This window comes from Gobius niger (assembly GCF_951799975.1).
Source record: "Gobius niger genome assembly, chromosome: 23".
Lineage (NCBI taxonomy): Eukaryota > Metazoa > Chordata > Actinopteri > Gobiiformes > Gobiidae > Gobius > Gobius niger.
The window spans coordinates 14,744,767-14,762,886 of NC_136874.1; the positions used below are offsets into that span (position 1 = coordinate 14,744,767).

Here is an 18,120-nt window from a genome sequence, read left to right on the forward strand (position 1 = left end):
TCTCCCCGTGACGCGCTGCTGGCGGACTTTCACCCCGGGACAACACCGGGCCGCTCTCTGACCGTGGCAACAGGTCGCGACTCTTCAGGGCGCAGGAAACATGTTTTCCCCGAAGTCCCCGCAGCCCCCGGGCAGACATGGCCCCTCCCGGCAGCCCGCGGAGGAGATCCTCATGGTGGACTGTGGATGTCAGCCGGACTGCACCTGCAGCCTCCACGCGGGGAACAAGTGCCCCACACCGGGGGAGGAGGAGAAGGTAAAGCCCGGGGGCAGCTGCGCCTGTGGGGGTGAACTCTGGGGGCCACTCCGGGCACTTCAGACTTTAAGCTTTGATAGAAACAAATACAGTCAATTAAATGTATTATACAGACTATGTTTGATCTGAAGTGGAGGAGGTATTATCAAAGCTCAGTAATACTAATACTACATCTAATACTACTTCTAAAATTACTTCTGATACTACTTCTAATACTACTTCTAAAACTACATCTAATACTACTTTTAATACTACTTCTAATTCTACATCTAAAACTACATCTAGTACTACTTCTAAAACTACTTCTAATTCTACATCTAATACTACTTCTAAAACTACTTCTAATTCTACATCTAGTACTACTTCTAAAACTACTTCTAATTCTACATCTAATACTACTTCTAAAACTACTTCTAATTCTACATCTAAAACTACATCTAGTACTACTTCTAAAACTACTTCTAATTCTACATCTAAAACTACATCTAGTACTACTTCTAATACTACTTCTAATACTACTTCTAATACTACTTCTAAAACTACTTCTAATACTACATCTAATACTACTTCTAATACTACTTCTAGTACTACTTCTAAAACTACTTCTAATACTACATCTAGTACTACTTCTAAAACTACTTCTAATACTACATCTAATACTACTTCTAATACTACTTCTAGTACTACTTCTAAAACTACTTCTAATACTACATCTAGTACTACTTCTAATACTACTTCTAAAACTACATCTAATACTACATCTAGTACTACTTCTAATACTACTTCTAAAACTACTTCTAATACTACATCTAGTACTACTTCTAAAACTACATCTAATACTACATCTAGTACTACTTCTAATACTACTTCTAAAACTACTTCTAATACTACTTCTAATACTACTTCTAATACTACATCTAGTACTACATCTAGTACTACTTCTAAAACTACATCTAATACTACTTCTAAAACTACATCTAATACTACATCTAATACTACTTCTAATACTACATCTAGTACTACTAATACTACTTCTAAAACTACATCTAATACTACTTCTAATACTACTTCTAATACTACATCTAATACTACTTCTAATACTACATCTAATACTACTTCTAATACTACATCTAGTACTACTAATACTACTTCTAAAACTACATCTAATACTACTTCTAATACTACTTCTAATACTACATCTAATACTACTTCTAATACTACATCTAATACTACTTCTAATACTACATCTAGTACTACTAATACTACTTCTAAAACTACATCTAATACTACTTCTAATACTACTTCTAATACTACATCTAGTACTACTTCTAATACTACTTCTAATACTACTTCTAAAACTACTTCTAAAACTACTTCTAATTCTGTACATCAGACCAAAAAGTGCAAACAAAAGGACGTTCCACAAATACAGTCAATACTTTCTTTTGGACTAAACCAAAATGAATCCCATGGGTCAACAGAGAAGGATTATAGAAAGAGGAACCTCTTCTTTAAATGTTTGTTTAATTTAAATGTAGTTGTTATAAATCTTAGACATGAACAGAAGTTCATTTCTATGACTGCCATAAAAATAAAACATTATTACTGCACACAAACTTTCCAGTCATACAAAATTACAATCTTGTTTTTTCCTTCCCTCCTGCTCTATTAAATGAAGGTTCCTCCACGGATTGTTGTAATGTATAATAATGTATTAATAATCATTCCTTATTTCCTGGAAATGAAGGCACCGAATCCTCACAGTGTACTACATAGCTGCAAACATCCATCTTATTTAGCTTGTGCAGCCCTATGAAGCAGCGCTGGACAGATACAGGCAGACGACTGTAAGTTAGTGGCCCTGACTTTAAGCAGAGTCATGCTCAAATTCTTCTGTGAAGGGCTGGTCATGTGCCCAAAGTGCCATAAGGTGCACGGGTTCCACTGTGGACAGCGGTGAGGATCAGTGAGAGCGGGAGTCCGTTAAAGCTGTTCTCAGATCAGCTCCAGTCTAACGTTTAATTAGTGTGTGATTGACCAGGGCAGGCGTTATTGTTTGGACCAGCTTTATCCCATCACACTAAGTCATAAAGAGTTTTTAGTTGTTTATAAAAGGTTTGTCGACGTCCCCCTGATACATTATACCTCCCAAATGTACTATAACGCTATGTCACAATCTGTAATAACCTGTACCTGTATAGTAATGGAATAATAATAATTATGTATTAGTAGTTTGGAGGTACACAATGTATAAGACTGTTAGAGTTAGGGGGAAAGGTGAGTGTTGTTTTTGTAACCTGGAGTTAGAAGTATTACAGACTGATAAATGGCACATCACATTGCACTAAGTTTGGTCCCAAAGTCGGGGACATTGCCGGCCCTTTATCGATCCCCAATGGTTATAACTTACAATATTCAGGAATTTGTTCTTATTTTACTGCTGAAATTACTTTAAAAGCAACTTATAGCTATGACTGTAGGCTAAATACTGGTTTAAGTTATGTTTTTGCGAAGAAATGTGTTTAAACTGTCAAAATCAATTATTTTCAAAGTACTCACTTGTTTTGTAGATAAGTTTTGGAAACCCCCATGTAGTGCTACTTTGGGAACCACTGGGTTAGACACAATGTAAAATACTGCATTTTTCTTATGTTTAAATAAACATAAGCCTAACAAATCATGATGAAAACAATCAAATAGCAGTCATTTCTAACAGACTCAGGTAATGTTTTGCTGCTTTTTCAGTAGATGAATATTCCTGAACCACTAGTTGAGTTCTTCTTCTGAAACACTGAAGAGGCACCAAGAGCCCCCCCACACAGCTGCAGCACAGTGGAGGCGTCACAAGAGGCGCTACAGGAAACAAAACAGGGACAAACGAGGAGATGGTGAAAGACTGTTGTGGAGCGAAGAAGGAGGAGGTGACCAGTGCAGGACACCACGCTCTGAAACAGGGAACAACCCGGGAGCTGGTGCACCGTTTCAGAGGATCAGAGTTTTGTTGTACAATTGTACAATGACAAATAAAGCACTTACTTACTTAAAGAGACTAGATGCAAATTGGTCATTTTTATGCGCTACTGCCACCTCAGGTCATACATGTAACTGCACCTTCTATATTAGTGCATGACGGCACTTCAGACCCGAATTAACACCTTTTTGAGTGACAGAGCAGGATTTAAGAGGCAGTTGTGGTGAACAGGTCTGAGCTCATTCTACACATTAGGACATGGCTGAACATGTAGGGGGAGGAAAATACATACTTTTTAAATTTTTAAACTCCGTATAGTCCCTTAAAGCATAGAATTACTAAAGAAAATTATAATGTGAACATGATCACTTCATATCAACTCAACAATTGTTTTGCCCTCTCATGCAGCTCTATCTGCACTCACTATCACTACTGCTTCCTGTAGCAGGAAACACTCAGTGATTATACATTCTGTTGCCAGTGCAGAGATCAATAAGCCTCATTCTGATTTGCACAGTATAATAATGTCTCAGATTTGTATTTCTTCTCAGGAGACCGCCTCGGATTTGGCCCCATGTGGCTTTGACAACTTGGCCTACGACTACAGCAGTGAGACCGGGCCGCACCCCTCGCCTCCGTCCCCTTCTACCTTCACATTCCCCTCAGTCACTTCTGAAGAGCAGCTCCAGCGGCTCCAGCGCGCCGTGTCCGGGCTCCAGGGCGTCCGGTCCGTGTCCTCCTCCCCGCGCGCCCGTTCGATCACCGTGCTCCATGATCCCGCTGTCCTGAGCTGCAGAGAGATCGGCTTGCAGCTGCACACCATGGGCCACAGTGCTGAGGCGGCCGTGCGCGTCCGAGTGGGCGGGATGCACTGCCAGTCCTGCGTCCGGACCATCGAGGCCAACGTGGCAGCGCTCCAGGTAACGGGAGGGAAGGGGAGGACGGTGTAGGGTGGCCTCATGTGATATTGTAGAGGGGATGTGAGTGATGTCACAGCGGGGCAACAGAAGCCGAGTGAGCTATGGATTACTGAAGTGAAACCGATACTGGCACAAAGATCAGCGTCTTAGTTGTTCTGTCACTCCACACTACAACATGGCAGGAAGGTGGCTGAGTAGTTCATGCTCTTACCTCACTTACTCTGTATTTTCTTCTTCTGTATTTTACCAGGCTATTTTGAGCATTTATATTTCCCCAAGTCAAAAGTCTTTAATCTGGTGTGTGTCCTGTGTCTCCAGGGGGTCTCCTTCGTCGAGGTGTCCCTGCAGAACTCCTCCGCGTTCATCACCTTCCAGCCCCACGCGATCACGGCGGAGGAGCTGAGGGAGAAGGTGGAGGACATGGGCTTCGACGCCTCCCTGCCGCCGGAGGGCCAGGCGGCACACGAGGCCGACCCGGAGCTGACCGTGACGGTGTGGATCTCCGGGATGACGTGCCGCTCCTGCGTGGACTCCATCACCGGGCGCCTCTCCCAGGAGCCCGGGGTCAGCCGAGTGTCCGTGTCCCTGGAGGAGCAGAGGGGGAGAGTGACCTTTAGCCCCGGCCTCACGGGGCCCGAGAGGATCAGGAGGGCCGTTCAGGATATGGGCTACGAGGCTGCGCTCACAGGTAACAAACGCACACAGGAATCGGAATGGAGACGGGAGGGCCACCTCAAAACAAGCTCTGGTTCAGGAAGTTTTTTTTATTTTTTATTTTTTTACTTCCAGAACAGAGTGGTTTCAAGGTGGGCTGGGCTGTGGTGAAAGTGCATATGACAGTTATATTATATTTAAAGCAGTAGTAAGTACCTCATGCTCCTAGAGGCCATAAGCGCCACCGCAGGTGTCGTAGCATGTTGCAGTTTTATACTCTTTAATTGTCCTTGAGAGTAAATACTACGCTGACAGAAAAGACAAAGGGACAGAGGGATATTGTACATCCAATTACACAATGCAGATATTTTTTTTCACTCAAACATGGCTGTAAATACTGTTTAAGTGGCGCTAGCCCGCAGTTAGCTTTGCCCGTTAGCCTGTTAGCTTCTTCTTTGTGATTCCATTAGTGTGTATTGGTGACTCCAACCCGGTGGCAGAGAAGATGCAATAGTGGTTTTCTGGCCAGAGACACCAGGGGGAGATGAAAGAGAGATGAAAGACCCCAATCATCCCAGTATTACCCCCAGAGCCATTTCTTCATTAAAATTACTGCTTCATTGAAATAAAATGATAATTATTCCTTTCTTGGGGCGACAGTGGCGCAGGTGGTAGAGCGGGTCGTCTCATCATCTGAAGGTCGAGGGTTTGAATCCCGCCTCCTGAAGGTTCACACTGTCGCTGTGTCCTTGGGCAAGACACTTCACCTTGCCTCCAGTGTCTTCGTGCATTGGAGTGTGAATGAGAGTCTGGATGGGTGACTGGTTCCTCACTGTAAAGCGCTTTGTGCCTCATGAAGGTAGAAAAGCTCTATATAAATTGAGACCATTTACAAATAATGTTATACATCTAAATAAGACATATATTCCAAAGCATTAAAACCTGTTCTATGTACTTTCGATTCTTGAAATCTCTCTTGTATAACTTGTATAACTTAAAAACAAGTTACCCGACATATGTTTTGATGCTTATCTATCAGACACACTGTATGAGGCATGTATGAGGTTCTGTTTAGCGAGAAACACCTCATATTTTTGCAGCCACACTGGGGAGCATTCCCTGCTTTATGTCACTACATCACAAAAGCAACTAAAAATGTGAAAGAGTTGTGCCAGAAATGGAAGCATTTGGAATAGGTACTTAAACCTTCTGTTAGTAAAATCTCCATTTGTTTGAGAGGCGAGGCTACAGTGAAGATGCTGGTTGTTTATATACTGGGTGCAATTTTATCTGTAATCGGAACTTTTGTGTGTTTTGTGAATAAAAAAGCCTGGCGCTGGAGTGAAGCTCAACGCTGCGCTCCACAAAGAAACACTGTATGAAAACACTCTTAAGCATTGTCAAACACAGACCCCCTTCTCCACTGAGTCTCCTTGGAAACCAGGCAAGAATGCTCTCCAGAGTGTGATGGAGAGCTCTTCCTCAGGTTGGACTGAAAGACCACACTCTCATTGTTTTATGACTTCCTTTATTTTATTATGTGTGAGCCTTTCATTTCTTTTGGTTTAAAACTCCTGTGGTGATTTCATTCCAATAATACAATAAAAATAGCCATGTAAAAAAAGAAAAACTACAATTTCCACATTCTTCTCTTTATACTTTTCCCACCATGTTGTTTCCAGAGCCTGCCCAGAGCGCCCTCGCTCACGAGAAGGCCCCTCCGGCCACGCTGTCCTGGTCCGGCGCGAAGACGGCGGTCAGCGACGGCGCCGCTTTGTCGCCGGAGAACGCCCAGAGGTGCTTCATCGGTTTGACGGGCATGACCTGCGCCTCCTGCGTGGCCAACATCGAGAGGGACCTGCTCAGACACAGAGGTCCCATGGCTTTTCAAACCAAGACAATGCAATTTGAGCACGGAGCCAAATACGGCTAAAATAGTCACGGGGCAGTTATTTATGCAGCGCTAAACTAACTTTTTTTTCATTGCAGGAATCCTTGCAGTGTTGGTTTCTCTCATGGCGGGGAAAGCAGAGGTGAAATATTACCCCGATCTTATCAGTCCTGCCGGTATAGAACAGCTTATAGAGGATATGGGCTTCGGGGCCAAACTCATAGAAGACAGCGCTATCACAGACGGGAAGCTGGACCTTACAGTAAGTGAGAATACGACTTTATAGTAGTTTGTGTAGGCACTGTGTGTGCATGTGACATTTTTTGTGCTGTTTATTATTCACGTCCTCATTGGACACTGACAGGGACTGACTATACCTGACTTTTTTTCTAGTATTGGTACACATTTTTTTGTCCTCTTTTAGTATATCCGTAAACATAAACATTTGTGGGAAAAACACTGCTGCTTTTATTTATAATGCATTTAAGTAAAGTAAATTGTGAAACATGCCTTTAAACCTGTCTATGTGAAGAATTGGGATGCTACAAATATGTAAGGAAAGTTAAGAACGGGTCTGGACCACAGTTCCTCTTTCATTGTTTGTTATTGGAAAATCAGGAATAGAGCCTTTAAGTTTCTGCTTTTTGTGGGATCGTATTCACATCCAGTGCCCACTAAATTCATCTTATATATGATGGAGAAACAGAAATTATATGAATGTCATGAAATGGACATGTCATACCTTTAGTATAGGGCCTGGCTTCACCATTCATTCATTCATATGGGGATAGAACACTCAATAGTCCTCTACTCTACAATCCGGCTCTGAACCTATTGTATATCATTTACATGTGAACATTTATTTAGTATCTATCGTATCACAGGTTACAGGCATGACGTGTGCGTCCTGCGTCCACACCATCGAGTCCAGGCTTTGCTCCACCAAAGGCATCCTCAGGGCCTCTGTCGTCCTGGCAACCAACAGAGCGCAGATCCACTTCAACCCTGACATCATCGGAGCCCGAGACATAGTCCGAATCATACAGGTCACTTCAGATCTGGTTCATGTCATGAGATTTCTTTTTCTTTCTTTCTAACCATGTTCAATGTGGGTCATCTGTGCAGGACCTCGGGTTTGAGGCCAGTCTGGTAAAAGCCGGTTTCAGGAACAACTTGGACCACACTGAGCAAATCAAACAGCAAGTATCTAAAACATCTGTGGCATTTCTACTTTAAAACATCCTCTTGCTTGAATCATCCTCTCTGTGTTTGCGTCCGCTTTAGTGAAGTGTAATGCTGGCCTTTTCCAGGTGGAGGAACTCCTTCCTGACCAGCCTGATTTTTGGTGTTCCAGTGATGGGCTTGATGATCTACATGATGGTGATGGACAGTCAGCACCAGGACCACGGGGGCTCCATGCCCGGAGACCACAACATCCTCCCAGGGCTGTCATGGCTCAACCTGGTCTTCTTCATCCTGTGTACCCCAGTGCAGGTAACGCTTCCCCCTCTTCTGGTGATTCTCCAAGTTCAGATATGTTTATGATCTTGTTTTTGTCTTTAGATTTTCGGAGGTCGGTACTTCTACATCCAGGCCTACCGCTCTCTGAAGCACCGCACGGCCAACATGGACGTCCTGATCGTGCTGGCCACCTCCATCGCCTACATCTACTCCTGCGTGGTGCTGGTGGTGGCCATGGCCGAGCGCGCCGCCCAGAGCCCGCTCACTTTCTTCGACACTCCGCCCATGTTGTTTGTGTTCATCGCGCTGGGACGGTGGCTGGAGCACCTGGCCAAGGCATGACAGACGTTTATCACAGCGTTGAATACTTTACCATTACATACATTTGTTTTATGTATGTAACTGTCTTTCAGAGTAAAACCTCGGCAGCCTTGGCCAAACTCATGTCACTTCAGGCCACCGATGCCACAGTGGTGACTCTGGGACCGGACCTGTGCATTCTCAGGTGACTGTCTGCCACAGATTATACGGATCGGGACCACACAGTGCCGGACTGAACTTTCCCAATCTGTGCCCCAGCGAGGAGCAGGTGGAGGTGGAGCTGGTGCAGCGAGGGGACGTCGTCAAAGTGGTCCCCGGAGGAAAGTTCCCCGTGGACGGGAAAGTGATCGAGGGGAACTCCATGGCAGATGAGTCGCTGATAACAGGTAAAAAATCCAAGATGATTTGCAGAAATGTGCGGGGTTCCCCAGGGCTCTGTTTTGGGCCCCATTTTGTTTTTACTTTATGTCCTTCCATTAGGAAAAAATATCCAGAGCTTTGATGATGTTTTTTATTTGTTTGCTGATGATATTCAGCTTTACTGCTCTTTTAAGACCTTTGCTGAAATGTCTTGCACAAGTTAAACAATGACTCAGTGCAAATTCCCAGCAAACAAAACTCCGACAAAATGGAGATGCTCGTGATTTTCCCTGATGACGCCATTCCAGGGATTCACCTGTATTTGATTGACCTGAGTTTGTCTGCTAAAGCAAGCCTTAGAAATCTAGGTGTCATCTTTTAGACTACTGTAACAGTCTAAACAAAAAGGAGAGTCTGTGAAAGGTGCTATATAAATAAACGTTACAGAAATGTGTTTTGGGAGCTACTTGGAATGGTCTGAAAGCCTTTTGTCCTCTATAATCCTGCAGGGGAACCGATGCCTGTCACGAAGAAGGTGGGCAGCTTAGTGATCGCTGGATCCATCAACGCTCACGGGGCCCTGCTGGTGGAGGCCACTCATGTGGGAGCAGACACCACTCTGTCCCAGATCGTTCGGCTGGTGGAGGAGGCCCAGACCTCCAAGGTACTCCTCACACACCAGGGTTGGTTCAGTTGTAAGAAGCGTTGCGTCATAGCAAATACTAGTGATTCTTTGTTTTTGCCAATAAGCAATATTTAAATAGGTTTAAATATTAAGTTTAAGAATGTAAAGTTCATGTGTACGTTTTTGTGTTATGCTAGGCTCCGATCCAGCAGTTTGCAGACAAGCTGAGCGGGTACTTTGTGCCTTTCATCGTCCTCCTCTCTCTGTTAACTCTGGTCGCCTGGATGGCCGTGGGGTTTGTGGACTTTGAGGTGGTCAAGGACAACTTTCCAGTAAAGACCTCACGCCTGTGGTTTTCAATTACACAAATGCGCACGTCATGACTTTGACCCGGTGTGCCTCCTCCGCAGGGCTATAACCCCAACATCCCCAAGGCGGAGGTCATCGTGCGCTTTGCCTTCCAAGCCTCCATCACCGTGCTGTCCATCGCCTGCCCCTGCTCCCTGGGACTGGCCACGCCCACCGCGGTCATGGTGGGCACCGGCGTGGGCGCTCAGAACGGGATTCTCATAAAGGGAGGAGAGCCGCTGGAGATGGCGCATAAGGCGAGAACTCAAATGGAATCCCCTGCTAGTTTATCTATTGCTTACACGCTTCCTTGTCTGTAGATCAACGTGGTGATGTTTGATAAGACGGGCACCATCACAAACGGGGTGCCTCTGGTGACGCGGGTGCTGGTGCTGTGGGAGGTGGCCCGGATGCCCCTGAGGAAGATCCTGGCTGTGGTGGGCACGGCTGAGGCCAACAGCGAGCACCCGCTGGGACTGGCCGTGGCTAAGCACTGCAAAGAGGTCAGCCCGCTGAGTCATGCAGTTCATTTGACGACTGAAGTTTGATTTGCCTCAGCGCGTTTCAATTTCCAGTGCATGTGTGCGTGACAGGAGTTGGACTCGCCAGTGCTGGGCCTCTGTCAGGACTTCCAGGCCGTCCCGGGCTGTGGGATCAGCTGCAGGGTGTCCCACGTGGAGCACCTCATGCTGCAGCCCGACCAGGAGCGCTTCATTCTGCCCGGGGCTACCACAGATGAGAGCAGCCTCCTGACCGCCGGAGAGGACACCTCCAAAGGTCTCCGCTTTAATGGGATAATTGGCAATGGCAACTTTATAATGCAGTTTAACCCCCAGGAGGAGCTGGTGGGGCAACACCATTTAGACATTTAAAAGCAAACAGATGCAGTTTAAAATGGATCCTATGATGCACAGGTAGCCAGTGAAGTGAGGATAAACGTACGGCTGCAGATGATAGACACATGACTGACTTACTCCAAAAAGAAAGAGAGTTGCAGTAATCCAGCCGAGTCATCACAAACTCTTGGATTACTGGCTCAAAGTGCTGCCGAGCCAAAACGTGCTTAACCTCTTAACCCCCGCCTCAACCGAGCAGATTTTCTCTACTTAAGCACTACTTCTTGAAAAAAAAAAGCACCAAAATTGCGACAAAAAACGAGATGAAAACGAAGACGAAAGCCCAACACAAAAACCACAAAAGAGCAACAAAAAAGTGACAAAATCAAAACAAGTATGAAAACAAAAGTGACAACAACGTGAGGAAAAAGATCAGTTTAGATCAGTTTTGCCCATCTTTGCATTCATGTAAGAAGCTTTTAGATTTGAGTAAAGCCGAACCAGCCTTGGCAACTACCTGGGCATGGAGGCGTAACTGCACTGCTGACAAGCCTCTCCCGGCAGCACGTTGTTCAAGCACCCATTTGCGAACTTAATCTAGCTTTTAGCTCGCGATCAGCTTTTTTTTTGTTTTCTTCTTTGCGGTAAGAGTAACCTCCACTTTTTGCCAATCCCTCACAAGTTTATTGCTCACTCCACTTTCTTTCTGACGTCAAATACTGTTACCCAAGCCTAGAGCGCCCTTTAGCGGCTGTCAGTGTGAAAATAACAAACATAGTGGGATTATATTTTTGATATATATAAGTCGCACCTGAGTATAAATCGCACCCCAAGCCAAAGTATGCAAACAAGTGTGATTTATAGCTTGGAAAATATAGTACAAATATTTCTTACTCTCCTTTTCCTTCTCCCCGTGTTTAGCTGAAGGCCTGTCGTACTCGGTCGTCATCGGGAACAGGGAGTGGATGAGGAGAAACGGACATCACATCGGAGCTGACGTGGATGCGGCCATGTCGAGTCACGAGACCAAAGGGCAAACCGCCATCTTGGTGGCCATAGACGGTAACGACACATCCTTGATCACGAGAGATAACGTGGTGTTACAGTCGTCGTACTGTTTGCACATAGGCACGCTGTGCGCCATGATCGCCATCGCGGACACGGTGAAGGCGGAGTCGGCCCTGGCGGTGCACACGCTCAACAACATGGGCATCGAGGTGGTGATGATCACGGGGGACAACAGGCGCACCGCCAAAGCCATCGCCTCACAGGTAAACGGAGCGGGGACTGATTCTAAAAGTCAAACTCTTCGTCTGTAAACTGTCTCGTGTGGCGCAGGTGGGCATCAAGAAGGTGTTCGCGGAGGTGCTGCCCTCTCACAAAGTGGCCAAAGTGCAGGACCTCCAGGGGATGGGCCTGCGCGTGGCCATGGTGGGGGACGGGGTGAACGACTCCCCGGCGCTGGCCCGAGCCGATGTGGGCGTCGCCATAGGAACGGGGACGGATGTGGCCATCGAGGCGGCTGACATCGTCCTCATCAGAGTGGGTACAGCGGGGGAAAAGCTCGAAATCAGGCAAAATGTGTTCAACTCGACAAAGAATAAACCAACTTTTATTCCCTCCAGGAACCATACTTCACTGTAACTTTACCACAACTTTAATTTGAGGCCTACCTTTGCCAAAACTTTACTTTTATTTACAGAATGACCTGATGGATGTGGTGGCCAGCATCGAGCTCTCGAAAAAGACGGTGCAAAGGATTCGAATCAATTTCATCTTTGCTCTTATATACAACCTTCTGGGTGTGCCGATCGCTGCAGGTGAACACAGTCACTCGCACATCACTCAAAATGTTGAATTTGATAAATGATAAAGCCTCCTCCATGCTGCAGGGGTGTTCATGCCGGTGGGCCTGGTGCTGCAGCCCTGGATGGGCTCTGCTGCTATGGCGCTGTCGTCTGTGTCTGTCGTGGGCTCCTCTCTGCTGCTCAGACTGTAAGAGTGCACTGAAATCACTCACACATTACGGTTAAAGAGAGGGTTCACGCTGTGAGCAGTTATGAAATATCAGGCTTGTTTACTCCCTAGCATCTTACTTTTAAGAGTCAGAGTAATAAAACAGACCAAACTCACCCTTTATAATGTTTATTTTATGATGTTTTGTCAACTCGTCTTATTGTCAGGAAATCTCTAGAAAATTCCCACGTGCGTCTATTCACTAATACTGATGTTTGGTATCCACATGACTCTCAAAATCCCCCTGACAAGACTTTTTTATCCAAATATGGTCATTTGTTTTATGGAAGACACCACTTGCATGCTCATTTGTTGACTTGAGAACATTTTTGAAGGTTTCCTCAGAGAGATGTTTCAATGTCTAATCCCTGCCTGATTTATTGAGCTTATTCAAAAACTAAAATACTGCATCTAAATTCCCACAATCCCCTGTGAACAAATCTTTGTATCTCATACTGTATGTCAACAAACTAAAACCATGAATTTAAAGCTTGGTCCATCCAATATTGATATTTGGGCGTTGAAAATCTGGACGATAATAATAGTAATAGTAATAATAGTAATTTTTATGCATGAAGTGTCTAAATATCTCTATGACATCTCCATTTTTTTCTAATCTAAATTCAAACCTTGATAAAACATTTGCATGGTAAAATCAATAAAGAACGGCTCCTTGAAACCATGATGATGAAAATGCTAATCTTTCGGTCGGTGGTAGATCATTTAGAGAATCCTTTCTGTGCAAACCAAAAGTCTTTTCTTGATAAGTTTTGTGAATTGTGTGTGAATTCTGCCGATGTGTCCCAGGTACAAGAAGACGTCAGCGGAGGTGTACGAGGCCCGCGCAGAGGGCCAGATGAGGAGCCTGAACTCCTCCCAGATCAGCGCTCACGTGGGGCTGGAGGGCCACAGAGCACCCCCGCCCCGCGACCAGCCCACCAGCCAGGGCAGGGACGTCGTATAGGAAAGGGAAACACTGCTATTATATCTGAATGCTGTAATTATGGGTCAAAGTCTTAAGAAATGGACGTAATGTTTTGCACTTGTGTAAATTATCTTATTGTTGTCTGTATTCATTTTTATTCTGACTGTCATATTCTGCCTTTGACTTGGCCTCAAGAAACAGCTTTACAATAATGGACGGAAATACAACAAAGGTTATGAATGTAACTACAGTTCTATGAGCTCCAGATGTGCGGTCCACAGGGATGAAATAAAACCAAAGATTTATTCTGCCTGACTTTTTCTCAGAACTCAAACTCAACTCAAAGCTGCTTTATTTATTCACTTTTATTGGAGTATTCCTGTTTTTGTTCATTATACTATGTGTTTGAATTTTCGTTCTTAAATTGCCTTCACTAAAGCATTTGAGCGTCATACATGCAGTTTTCGTGAGACATCAAATCAGACGTTTCTTTGTGAAAATAGAAGCGCCTGTGTAGTAAAAGATGATGTTTGGAGGTTCAGGGTCAGAGTGCAGGACCCGTAGGCCCGAGTCATCATCCAGAACACAATCATTTCTGTTTTTATTTTTCACATCAGCAGAAGATGTGCTCTCTAACCTTGACTCCAGGAGGATGGAACACTGCTGTCAGCGTAAACACCAGCGCATAATAAAAGACGAGCAGGGACAGGTCTGGACTATTGCTTAGTTTGTGGAATATTGTTTAGGTTACGCAATGATATTTACTGAGAACCATGTACAGGTGCTCATCATATAACTAGAATATCATGAAAAAGTGCATTTACTTCTGTTATTCAGATTAAACTGAAACTAATACATGATATAGACTCATTACATGCAAAGTGACATGTTTGTTTGTTATATTTTTGATGATTTTGACTTGGGGTTTTTTACAAGCTGAGCCATAATAATCAAAATGATAACAAATAAAGGCTATACATATCTCACTTTGCATGTCATGACTCTATCATATATTAGATCACAGTTCAAGTTGAATAACAAAAGTAAATGCACTTTTTCATGATATTCGAATTATATGACAAGCACCTGTATAATGGTGACTGATGATCAGATAAAGACACTACATTGAGGTGGAAACGGTTTGGAAACTAACATTTTAAAGACATTTTTGAATAATTGATTCTTAAAATAAGATCAAAATAAAGGACCTTACTTGTTATGAAATGTAATTAAGTAAAACGCCAAACTGATATCATTAAAGTTTAATTTAATATATATTTTGTTTATTTTTTTTGTATTTTTTAAAACTTTTTTTTAAAATATTATTCTTATTATTTTACTTTTCCCCCCTTATTATTATTATTATTATTATTATTATTATTATTATTATTATTATTATTATTATTATTATTATTATTATTATTTTATTTTATTTTTTTCTAAAGAGGCGTCCAAAAAGTTAGTGGACGGGTGGGGTGAAGCATGATTGGCTAAAAGACAGTCGACCGTAAAGCGAGATCCAATCAGAGGCAGAGTTTTCGGGTTGGGGCGGGCGCTAACACCTTGTGTCATGACCCCGGCACGTGAACGTGGTTATTTACAAGTTTTACTTAATTTATGATCAACTCCTGGAGAAAATCTAACCTGCAGAACTTGAAGTGATGGCGACAAACGTGAGGTAGAGCTCGCAGCTACTTTTTCGATTTTTGCAAGAGTGTTTCCAAAAACCAAGTGTGATTACGGTGCCGTCGGACGGGTCATGGCTATTTTTCCGTCTCGAAAAATGAAAACAATGAAGGTTAGGGTTAGGGAAAAAACTTGAAGTAGGTTTAGGTTTGGTTGCTAACCGTGGTGAAGTTGGTTGGATATTGGATATTTGGCAGATATTCAGAGCGGGGAGCGCTGGGGCCGTCAGCCGGCCTGAGAGCATTGCGGAGCGGACACGCACTCCGACGAGTGTTGGTTATTTCTCCGCCCATATTTAGGCACCGTCAACATTTTACGCTTCTCTAAATTTTCGTTATTATGAAAGTGGATGTAAAAAAAAACTTAGTGGCCAAATAATTCAATTAATTAACAAATACGTCAAAAACATGAAAATGGAAGATTATGACCTTTTCGGCAAAGCCATTTAAATTCAGTGTAAATGTTTTAAATATTTTTTATCATTATTTTTTACTGTAACATGTGATTTTGCTCAATAGCTTTTGAGGAATTTGACCCAGTCACCCCAAACCACTTTACAAAATTAGTACTACCTCTAAGCTATGGGGCTTAGGCTATGAAATTCAGAATAAAAGTTTGTAATGTTTTTTTCAGCGTTTTTTGATGGAAAAGTATGGGTTTTTCCTCAATAGCTTTTAGGGCATTTGACCCAGTGGCCCCAAACCACTTTACAAAAGTAGTACTGCCTCTAGGCTATGGGGCTCATGACGTTTTATATTAAGTCAGTCTAATAACTAATTATATTATATTTTAGCTTTCAAACCAATATTAAATGCATACAATTAACAGAAAACAACATTTTGAGCCGTTAAAGACAAAAAAAAGTGACGTGGACCCTTGTGGAGAAAACAGTTTCTACTGAAATGTATGTGGAGCTGTGAAAAGCCTGTTATACTGAAGGATGCTGCACAGACATTATACTGCTTCACTTTGGAACAACATTGGGTGGACACTGGACAGAAACATGGAGCATTATGGACTCTAATGGAACCTTTTTCTCACACAATAGCAAAACAAACCTCACTTTTTCTGTCACCCAAAACCGTTTTTTCTGCCTCGTTTATGCAATTCCCAAACCACTGGCTGAAGAGGTGGTCATTCATTCCAATTCTATGTCTAGATGAAACATTTTTTATCAGACTAGAAGTAAAACTAAATATTGACGCCCATCCACAGCATTTAATGAAGTGAAAGTTGTTGCATATTTCTCATTTTCTCATTACCTTTTCTCTTCTTTCCATTGCAGAGCCTCGGCGTGTTGCATCCAGAGCTAAGAGGAGAGCCCGACGGCAGCAGTTCGACGCTTTACCCGCCAGAATTCTACACCCCGGACAGAAGAAGCGATGGAAAAGAGGCAGCTGTGTTTTGAACGTGACAGGAGGAGCCGGGGAGGTTCGCTGATGAGGTGCACGTGGCACATTTTAATAGAATAGGCAAACCCAAAACACTTCATTTGAGGACAGCATGGTTTTGTATTTGGACACTGCAACTGTGGAGGGTTGGGATGGAAAGTTTGAAAGTGTTTTGTGACAGAAGCTGTTCTCATTACCATCACACTGTTTGGGTCTGTATTGTAACGAAGTCAATAGATTTATGTATTTATGTCGTGGGTTTGTCGCAGCCTACCGTAACCTTCACCTTGTGTTCATTCAGATTGACAGAACGTCTGGAAGTTGTGCTGACTGCTCTGAAGGAGGGTTCAAGGCTGCGCGACCTTTGGGAGGTTGTTTACCGTTGCTTCTACTTAACACCTTCGCAAAGACGTGGCGAAGAATCTGTCATGGAAGTGTAAATTAGCAGATGAAGATCGATCGGTGCCTGGGAAAAGATACATCTGGTGAGAAACGTCGTCCGCTGATACGAGTGCCCTCACACACTGGGGAAAAGAAATCACATAAACGTTCCAGCTTCAGCAGCAGAATGACTAATGATTTTGCGTTTGCATCCTAAGGGAAAATCTAAAATATTGAGCTTATTCGAAAATGCATTGCTTTCACAACTTGTAAAACTTTATTTGTGCTCACCTTAAAGTGTGGCAGGCAAAACGTTCCCGGGAGATGTTCCAAACTGATGAGTACTGCAGTTATGAATTAGTATGTGAGATCTACAGTATTACTGGCTCATGTGGTCAGAATCCCTGTGTGCTTTGTTTGTTTTTCGCTTGATTTGCCCGTGTGAATGTGGTTCGCGAGGGATTGCTGTCAGTCGTCGAGACAACCACGTCAAATCGTGAATACTTAACCCTTTAATGGTTTGCTCAACCGTTTGGTAGAGATGTGTTGTTTCTAATCCTGCCTATCGCTACCAAGTTTGTAATGCTCAAAATATCCAGTTTGGACTAGTATAGGTTAGGGTTGGAATAGTTTGGACTGGTTTATGCAGGTTTAGAGCAGTTTTGCTCTGGGAAGCATGTAAAGGTGGGCCTGTTTGGGCCTGTTTCGACCTAGTTTGTACCGGTTTAGGGCAGTTTTTGACTGGTTTGGACCAGTTTAGGCCAGGTTTGGACTGGTTTAGAGCTGGTTTTGACTGGTTTAGAGCTGGTTTGGACTGGTTTAGAGCTGGTTTTGACTTGTTTTCTAGCTGGTTTGGACTGGTTTAGAGCTGGTTTTGACTTGTTTTCTAGCTGGTTTGGACTGGTTTAGAGCTGGTTTGGACTGTTTTCTAGCTGGTTTGGACTGGTTTAGAGCTGGTTTTGACTGGTTTAGAGCTGGTTTGGACTGGTTTAGAGCTGGTTTGGACTGTTTTCTAGCTGGTTTGGACTGGTTTAGAGGGGGTTTCGATGGTTTCGACCAGATTTAGATCAGGTCTGGC

General features: G+C 43.6%; 1 protein-coding gene across 1 annotated transcript; it reads left to right on the top strand.

The window, feature by feature from the left end:
• atp7b (ATPase copper transporting beta) lies at positions 1 to 13,766 on the top strand. The gene is made up of 22 exons (XM_079581408.1): positions 1 to 256; positions 3,779 to 4,147; positions 4,466 to 4,835; positions 6,484 to 6,675; positions 6,791 to 6,954; positions 7,577 to 7,738; positions 7,818 to 7,891; positions 8,003 to 8,186; positions 8,256 to 8,489; positions 8,567 to 8,658; positions 8,733 to 8,860; positions 9,344 to 9,498; positions 9,657 to 9,791; positions 9,870 to 10,064; positions 10,128 to 10,310; positions 10,401 to 10,584; positions 11,565 to 11,705; positions 11,772 to 11,914; positions 11,982 to 12,185; positions 12,346 to 12,463; positions 12,536 to 12,638; positions 13,467 to 13,766. The coding sequence occupies exons 1-22, from the start codon at positions 101 to 103 to the stop codon at positions 13,621 to 13,623; spliced, it is 3,843 nt and encodes a 1,280-aa protein (XP_079437534.1). The 5' UTR covers positions 1 to 100; the 3' UTR covers positions 13,624 to 13,766.
• Positions 13,767 to 18,120: the final 4,354 nt, after the last annotated feature.

Bases quoted from the DNA above. Each gene is read 5' to 3' on its own strand.
- atp7b (XM_079581408.1), top strand. From the start codon at position 101: ATGTTTTCCCCGAAGTCCCCGCAGCCCCCGGGCAGACATGGCCCCTCC. The intron at 6,676-6,790 runs GTCCCATGGCTT...TTTTCATTGCAG, and splicing joins GGACCTGCTCAGACACAGAG to GAATCCTTGCAGTGTTGGTT. The intron at 6,955-7,576 runs GTAAGTGAGAAT...ATCGTATCACAG, and splicing joins ACGGGAAGCTGGACCTTACA to GTTACAGGCATGACGTGTGC.